At 36.4% G+C, this 9,522-nt stretch overlaps 1 protein-coding gene across 1 annotated transcript; it reads right to left on the reverse strand.

The window, feature by feature from the left end:
- Positions 1 to 894: 894 nt before the first annotated feature.
- LOC120626931 lies at positions 895 to 2,302 on the reverse strand. Its single transcript, XM_039894739.1, has one exon. It carries the CDS (start codon positions 2,197 to 2,199, stop codon positions 1,549 to 1,551), a length of 651 nt encoding a protein of 216 aa, XP_039750673.1. The 5' UTR covers positions 2,200 to 2,302; the 3' UTR covers positions 895 to 1,548.
- Between the last annotated feature and the right edge of the window lie 7,220 nt (positions 2,303 to 9,522).

The following is a 9,522-nucleotide window of genomic DNA, read 5'->3' on the forward strand; positions in this document are numbered from 1 at the left end:
GATCTTATCACATAACATTTTGATGTCAATAGTTCTTATTTTGTCTACTCCGGGAGCTTTGTTACTACTTAGTGCGTTAATAATTTTTACTACAGATTTGGGACCAGCTGGCCGAAATCGCATTGTAACATTTACTGGTGATATAACAGTTGTTTTGTCAAGCATTGGTTCAGAACAGTCAGAAATTATTTGCCTAACGCTATTTTTAAACGTATACGCAAACTTGTTTGCAATTTCTTTGGGCGTATTACCATTTCCACTAAAAGAGCTTATTAGAACTTCATCGACAGATGACTTTATTCGGCCTGTTAACCTGTTTAATATGCCCCAAAGAATTTTTAGGTTTCGTTTATTAGACATTATTCTATATTTCATGTTTTTACTTTTGTTTTTTTTAATTAATGAATTTGCATTATTCCTCGCTTTGTTGTATTTTAGTTTTATAATCATGTTATTAGTGTTCTTTATCCATTGTTTAAATAATTCATCTCTATAATTACAAGCTTTAACTATTTTACCGTTAATCCATGCGTTATTTTTCCTTAAACTGTTAGATTTGATTTTAGTTAGATACTCAGATTTTTTATAACACTCAGTAAGACGTGCATGTACATAATCGTAAATTTTTAATGGGCAGGTCATGTTGAACGTAGGCTCCCAATCTATTTGTTCAAGCAAAGCAAGTAGTTTTTTGTTATTTATAATAGTTTTGTATGATGGGACACCCTGTGTCCGTGCGCCGACGCAAGCGAGAACTACCGCGCGGTGATCGGCCAGTGTCGTACCGATCGCTGCTGTGAATAGGTTTTGTGTGCGGGATCGAGCGTAAATGTGATCTATGCAGGATTTACTTAATTTTCCGTTACATAATTCAATTCTGGTATATGCAGTGATCCCACACAAAAGGCCTAAGCTATGCAACATGTTGCTGTATTTATGTTTTATAGGAACATCTTGTTTCAGGTTTATGTTTATATCTCCTAGTAAGTATAAATCTTTATCTTTTGAGTGTTTGCATATAAAAGATTGGAGTTCATTAACAAAGAGGTTTCTACTAGAACCAGGGGGGCGGTAAACAGCACAAAAGTTAGCCGTATAACTTGAGTTAGTGGTAATTGAAAATGAAATGTTCTCAAAATATTTTGTTTTTAATGAATTTATGCTGAGTTTGTGCTTATTACTTACATAAATGATTATTCCACCACCCTTTCTTTCCTTTCTTAGTGCTGTAAACATCTGGTAACCATCCAAATGATATAAAGAGCTGATGTTATCCGAAATATTAACTTCAGTAAGAATAATAACGTCAATTAATTTCTTTGAAGTCAATACGCATTGCTCAAGTGTCGTAAAGTTTTTTATCAAAGACCTTATGTTAATATGAACACACAATAAGTTTATATGCATATTTTCAATATTACTTAAAAAATCGTTTATATTTACACATTCTTCAATTTCATAAATATCATCTATTATACTTTCCAGCTTACTAATGAAAGGTTGTTTAAAAGTCTATTAAGTGCCTAATTAAAGCAGCCTTATAGCTATTTACTTATTTGCTAGTGCGTGAATATCCTCCAGGGTTCTAAGGGAATATATTTTAGATCCTTCTTCCTTGCGCGCCTTTACACAACCCTTTTTGAACCAAACATACTTATAATTTTTGTTGGTTTTTAGCTCCTGTTTCGCATTCCAAAGTAAAGTTTTGTTAGATTTGGTCATCGCTTCTCTTATAAATACTACATTGTGGTTATTCTTCTCATTAGGGCATATGTCAGCTACTATGATTTTACTTGATTTGGCAGCCAAAATCCATTTTTCTTGATCGGACTCATCTTTCAATTCGACCTTGATGTTCATTGGTTGGTCTTTTTTTCCTGGGAGTCTTTGCGAATTCTTGACGCTTTCAAGGGGTTGTTTTAGTTTTATTGCCACACTTTCCACTATTTTACTCAAGTCTTCAGTGCTTGGGTAAGAAACGTTAGCGATTTCGACGCAATTTATAAGCTTTTCTTGTTCAATTTCATGGAGCCTCTGCTCAAGTGCTCCGACTCGTGTTTCTAAATTAATGTTCCTATTCATTAGCTCCACATTTTTTCGTTCCAGCACTTTTATACTTTGTTTGAAAGCATCAATGCATTCAACGACCTCCTCAAGCTTAGCACTATGAAATTGCAACGATTCATTCAATTCCCGCATTTCATTTTTAATAGCTTTCTCTACCTCTGTCGTGATTTTATTAAGCAACTTCTTCGCATTTATTTGAACTGGTGTATCGTCACCATCATCGTCTTCCTCAGGAATTACGATTGACGAGTTGCGTCTAGATGAATCACGCTGACAGTCGAGGCAGGTCCACTCCAAACTGGAAGCAGCCTTTAATGCCACTATCTGCTTATTAGTTAACCCACTACACTTAGTGTTAAGATGTACAATCTTCTCACACTTGCTGCATTCCACTCCGGGCAGGGATTTGGTTATAGATTTTTTACAAATATCACACTTAGACATTGTCAGTACTTTAAAAAAAAAAAGATAAAGAGATTTGAATTATGTACTAGCTAGCGTGTTTCACGTACGACAGTTTGCCAACGACTGAATCCAGCACAACTCAAAACTTACTCTAGCACAACTCAATACTTACTCTAGCTTGCTTTCCACTGGCGGGCGAGTGTCAGCCAATTAAAAAGTTCACGTCAGCAAATAGTGAGCAAACTTTGAAATACCTTACCTGCTAGATGTTTGAATGAAAATTTTTCGCGAGCGGGTGAAAACTTTTAAGTATAACTTATGAATCCAATGAACCGAAATCCCAATCTTAGGATCTTAGCCGGCCAAACTATTTTATTACCGAATCTTATCACAATATGCTCCCCAAGAAAATATCATCATCACCATCCTTAGCCGAAAAATATCCCACTGCTGGGCACTAAACAGATGCTTTGAGAGCATAGAGCCACCACGCTGCTCCAATGTGGGTCGGTGGGCTTTTATTAGTCCAGTAGTAAAACGGGACCAAAATTTTAACGTGCTCTCCGAGGCACCGCGGTTTACACTGCCAATTTCTTAAATCCAGGCTGTTACCGAAATTTTTTCCACAGAAAATACACAGTACCTTATAGGTCGTCCTGGGGTTCGAACCCATTCAAAAGGCGAGAGGAATCAGTAGCGAAACTCCCCTTGCAATATGGGTTTGCATGGTTAGTGGGCTTAATCAATTATTATGATGATAAAAATGATAAAGTGAAAGAGTGATCTAGGATAAGCGGTGATAGCGCAGTGGGTAGGAGCTCGACTTCACTTTCGGGGGCCCAGTTCGAAACCCAGCTTCTAACTTTTCTAAGTTATATGCGTTCTCATTATGTTAATTAGAAATATCACTTGCTTCGATGGTAAAGGAAAACATCTCGAGGGAAGCTCCATGCCTGAGAAATCTACATTAGAAAAACATTTCAAAATTCAAAATTCATTTATTTCAAGTAGGCCTTATTAATAAGCACTTTTAAAACGTCAGTCTGTTTGTAGTGACTCTACCACCGGTTCGGAAGGCAGATTCCACTGAGAAGAGCCGGCAAGAAACTCAGCAGACTGCTCTTTTCCAACATCATTATGTTCTCGAAGATATGTGGAGTCCACCAATCCGCCCTGGGCCAGCGTGGTGGGCTACGGGATCCCCTAAACCTCTTAACCCCTTCCCAGTGTCCTGTAGTGGGCCGGTAATGGGTCGATATGATGATGATCATGGATCAGTCCTGAACACCTCGAAGAGTTTATTATTATTGTTTGTATCATTGACAATACACTAACCAAATGTACATTATCAATTTATTGGCCTGACTGTGGCTCCACGATCTACATAGCCGGCCGCTCGTGACGGATTGCCGCGGAGTTAAGGCTTTACTGTGCGGTTTGGACAGTATCCCGACCGCGGAAGCCAAATTCAAAACCATTTACTTATTTTATTTTAATATATATAGATTTCACGGAGCGACATGGAGCTGAGATACTAAAGAAAATAAATACTATTGAATTTTCAAATCTTTCACTGCATCGAAACATTTGGTTATTTTAAAATAAACATCAATGTAATCGTGATCTGGTCATTATCGGGCGTAAATTTGATTATACATTTATGTCAATGTTAATATGCAACCAGACTAGAGCATAATGTAACAGAAATATTAGTTTCACACTGTACTATTTCCTAGCAGATTATTTCTATCTTGTGTGAAACATTGCCTCAAAGTTTTCTTTCGCTAGAATGTCTCACACACATAATTAATAAGTTGCCGTTAATGTTGCGGGAAGAGTTTAAAATGAAGTTTAATTATGTTTTGTACACCGTGCTTAGACTTAAGATACAGCTGAACAACTCAGCCGCGCATCAGCACCGCGGAATCACACAAAGGTGGAACTGACTTAATCACGTCTTGCGAGACTAAGCCTTCAGTTAGATAATCATATTCCTCGTGTCTATTAATTTTTAACCCAAAACGAATTTGCTCTTCGTCCTGAGCCTAATATATATCCCAATGCTCAGCGAAGGTAAAATTCTTCTCTATGTAGATAAAATTACTTAACAACATTTTTATTATTATAAGATTTTTAGTGTATTATATCAGTGACCGGGACGGTGTGTGGCATTCAAGGCACGGAAAAAAGGTTAAGATCACTTTTGGACCTTTAGAGTCGTTCACTTTAATAAGCTCAATCATCTAAATTGTGCTACAGTCACAACCGGCCACTCACGTTCTTACTTAATATTATATCCTGGTTCGATGTTTGTTTGTTTGTCCTTGCTTTAAGCAACTAAGTAACCAATGAACTTGATTTTTGGCATAGAGTTAGTTAAAAGGACAAAGAGTTACAAAGACTAATTTTTATCGCAGATAAACAAACGGGTGCCACGGGATTTGGAAATAACCGTAATAAACACAAACAACAGCTAATCCCTAATGACACCATAATGTATGATTGTCACTGGATTATTTTAAGCTCCCATTGTGATAAGAGCTTCAGCTATTTTTAGTATAAGTTCAGTTTAAAAATATACTCCCACAATTTAATTTAACTCAGCAAACATTGGAATTCCTAACGTCGCGCTGCACACCAATTTTCTGGCTTTGTATTTTTATGACGAAACGACCAGGACAGTTTCAATATGTTAACATTAAGGGGAGACACCGTTGGACATAATACCGCGAACGTAGCTAAAATAAACAAGCCTCTGGTTGCACGTAAGTAATAGATTAAACTCGTAAGAGTTTAATCTGCCGCATTGTCTTGTCTACAAACAATACCGTCTGCCTTTAATAGTAATAGAGGTTCAATTTAAGACGGTGAACTCAGAAAGACTTTTATTTTCTTAGTTGAGACATTTTCTTAATATCGATATCGATTCATCAAAACCCTATCTAGAAAATGAAACGATGTGAGCCCCGAGCGATTTTGCTCTTAGGTTACATGATGTTACGAGTACACGGCACGTAATAATATTTATTGCGTTGATCTAGTGGTTTGCATGACCACGATATCGTGTTTGCTAAAAAAAACAATAACAGCCCTGATAAAAAAGAATTGCAGTGTCCATCCAGTTCAGCCGTTTTTGCGTGATTGAGCGACAAACATCTGTACTTTCACATTTATAATATTAGTAGGATAACCAATCAAGATACTAATGTCTTTTAAATCTTAAAATGGTACTACACTCAGACTCTTACGCAAACAATTTAGCTTCTCAAAATATTTGATATACGGAGCAACAAACTTTTTACTTACTACATGCTAAGAATAAAGAAGTGAGATCCCGAGCGAAAACATAAATGTGAAAAGTGAAAACGGCGGCAGTTTCCTGCAAAAAGTTCCGGCCATTTGAAGTACGTACTGAGATCAAACTTATGACTTAAGTTCTTTGGCAAGCAGGATAAATATACAGCTTTAGAAGGTTTACGTTTTTTTTTTATTTCACTACAAGTTAACCCTTGACTGCAATTTCACCTGGCGGTTGGTAAAGGTGCAGTCTAAGATGGTAGCGGGCTAACCTGTTAGGGAGTATGGTAGTCATACCCCTAACAGGTTTTACGCGATATCGCATCGGAACACTAAATCGCTTAGCGGCACGTCTTTGTCGGTAAAGCCCCCCACTAGACCAGACCAGAGAAAATTCAGAAATTATAAATTCCCAAATTGCCCCTGCGGGAATCAAACCCGGGACCTCCCACATAAATTCACAGAGCTCAGCGCTGCGCTAGGGAGGTCGTCATAGGTGAGGTGGTTTTTCCAGCACCTGGAAGATCTCATCTCATGTTTAGGGATCCTAATTAATATTAACGTAATTTATGTTCTAATATTTATGCCGAAATTTACAGCTCATTTATATTTTTTAGCTATGTGAAAGAAAGAATGATTCATTAATAGCCTCTACTGGACCAAAGGCCTCTCACAATGGTTCGCCGATAATCACAACGCGGGCAGACGGACTTGAGATCGGAGTAGATGGTAGCACACTACACGCCGGAAAGAATGATTTCTAGGTGCGTTAATTTCTCAGTAATAAAAAGAAGCTACTGCTAGAACTGACACATTTATCACTTGCAGCCCAGTTGACCACAAAGCGTTGACCGATATCTCGTACTGTGAGATCGCAGTACGTAGGAGAGACCAGAACGTATTCAAATTCAAAGAATACATTATTTAAGGGGCACTTTGATTCCCAAAGGCCTTCCCAGTGTCCGTTCTCTCCATATCATAAATAATAATTCCTTTTTTTGTTCGCTTTTACTGAAAAGTTACTTTAATAAATACATTGGACTACAGGCAACCGGACTTAGATGATTTTTTTTATCAAAGAATGTAGTTTATATATATAAAATCTATAAACTTTTGATTTCGAAACGAAATGTGTGCTATACATTGAAAAAGCGTATTCTGATGATAAAAATCGGAAACTATATATTTTTTTAACTACTAGCTGTTGCCCGCGCCTTTGTCCACCGTTATTTCAGTTCGTTTATTCATCATCATTATGATGCCGGCCTATGCCCTTTTCCAGACTATAATAATTAATCTTTGAACCTAAATTTATTATTAATGTAAATATATTTAAAATAATTAAATAATAGTTATTATTTTTTTTTAAACTGTAAAATTATGTTGGAGAGTAGCAATCTGCTAAGGTTCTTGCTGGCTTTTTCTCTGTAGAACTTACCTTCCAAACGAGTGGTATAGTCAACAAACAGACTGACTGTGTCGTTTCAAAATTGCTTATAAGGTGTAAATTATTTTTAGTTTTTTTTTTAATTCTGTAATAATTAAAGATACGAGCACAGATAGTTGATTAATTATATTATGCAGGTATCATGTTCTATTTAGCTGTGGGATGAGGTCAAAGGGAAAATATAATTTCAATTTCATTGCGATCCAGCATTCAGATTGAAGCGCCCACACGACTCCTTCGCTGTATGCCGAGCTTGCCGCCAGCGATATTTATTTCAAGGAATTCCTATACAAGAGACGGATAGAATATATTCAATGGTGGAAAACAAACTGAAACTAGTTTAGAAACATCATATATATTTTGTTATATATGCTATACATTTTTATTAAATAAAAAGCGAATATAATACTTTGCCTGCGTACAATTTCTGATATAAATTCATACAACGTTTCAATCCTCATTCCGCGCAATTAGGGAGGATTTCCGGGATGAAAAAAATCCTTTATCATTTCCTTTACCTTCCTGCTTGTAAATAAAAAACTATTTTTATTTAAAGATAAATAAATATACTACGACAATACACACATCGCCATCTAGCCGGAATTTAAGCGTAGCTTGTGTTATGGGTACTAAGATGACTGATGAATATTTTTTTATAAATAATATACATAAATACTTAGAATATACATATAAACATCTAGACATTGAAACACATTCATGCTCATCACACAAACATTTTCCAGTAGTGGGAATCGAACCCACGGCCTTGGACTCAGAAAGCAGGGTCGCTGCAAACTGCGCCAATCGGCCGTCAAAGATGTATAGGTAAAATGATTTTCCGTGATTAAGAATTTATAAACGCGACTTCACGCATTCCATTTCATTCCTTAGGAAACTTGCATTCTTTAGGCTTGTCAAATAAATGTTACTCTGCAGATTTTTAACTATTTCATAGATTTTCTATAAATAAAGTGGGGAAACAATTTTATGTTGGCCAGCTTTCTGTGATATATGTGGGATAGTTTGAATTCTCGAAAGAACATCTAAGTATACAAAAAATTATAACTTAAACTCTCACGAATTATTTATATATGAAAGGGAATTATTTTTAATGTAAGTAAGCACGAGCGTGCCCAATAAGCCTTCGGCTAAGCAATCATCACTCCATTTCGTCTCTTTCCAAATATAAAACAAAAGAAACTTTTGTGATTCAATTTCTAAAGCTTTGCCTTTTATATGTTAGAGGCAAACGACTTGGCGTTATTATTTTTGATAAGAATTGCAGGATAAAAAGATAACATGATTGTACTCGAAAATTTTTTTTGGATCTCACCCGATGGTACTCGAAAATCATTAATGTGCACTGGCTGTTCCGGGGTAGGAATAGGAGTCTGATGACGTAAATGGGGAAAAACCTCTCTCTTAAAAAAGTTATTTAAAATATGAAAAGTTCTGAAATGTAAACAATAAAAAGTCTCAAATAATTGGGATTAAAAAGTCATGCAATGTTCAGCGAAACACTTACTTATCCTATGTAGTTGCGATCGAACGTGCGACTTTCACTTGACCAAACATGACAACATTCAGAAATTTTCTTAACTTCAGGTAGCAGGGGTAGAATCCTAAAGTTCTCGATCGTTTTCCTGGGCGCACATTTGCGTCAGTGGGGTCGTCCACTCGAGCATTCACTAACTTCAGTAAGTATAAGTAATGAGACGAGACACAGAACTCTCTCAACTTTAGTCGTCCTGCAGTCATCTAAATAATTAGTATTCAAGTCAATTACAAGTCTGTTTTCCTTCGCAGTGACTTGTAAGCATTACGAAATTAGTTTGTAGATAGTACCACTCTGCTTATATTATTAGCGAATTTGGAAGTGAAATAATTCATAGTATTATTTTGCAAGTATTACACTGATTACAAGTTATATGCTGCTGACTATAGAAGCTTTATTACATCCTGAGAAAATTTAAATTTCCCAATATAATGATAATACTTTGCCAACCAAACAACCTTCAAAATCAGTTGAATTTTCTCTGGTCTGATGTGGTGGGAGGCTTCGACCGTGGCTAGTCCCTATCGATGTGCAAAAAAGCAATGTAGCAATCTGCTGCTGATCACTATATGAATGCTCAGAGTAGCCTTTCATATAAATTACGTATGCCAACGTAGCGATGTTAGTGGTTGCTATTTTCTCTTCACTATATTACTCAAGTGTAACCTCAATCTATTTCACTGGCAGTATAAACTTCAATTCTACGAGACGCTGTAACAAACTGGAAAGCGAAATCCGTCAGCCATCCTCC

The sequence above is a fragment of the Pararge aegeria genome, chromosome 10, assembly GCF_905163445.1.
Source record: "Pararge aegeria chromosome 10, ilParAegt1.1, whole genome shotgun sequence".
Lineage (NCBI taxonomy): Eukaryota > Metazoa > Arthropoda > Insecta > Lepidoptera > Nymphalidae > Pararge > Pararge aegeria.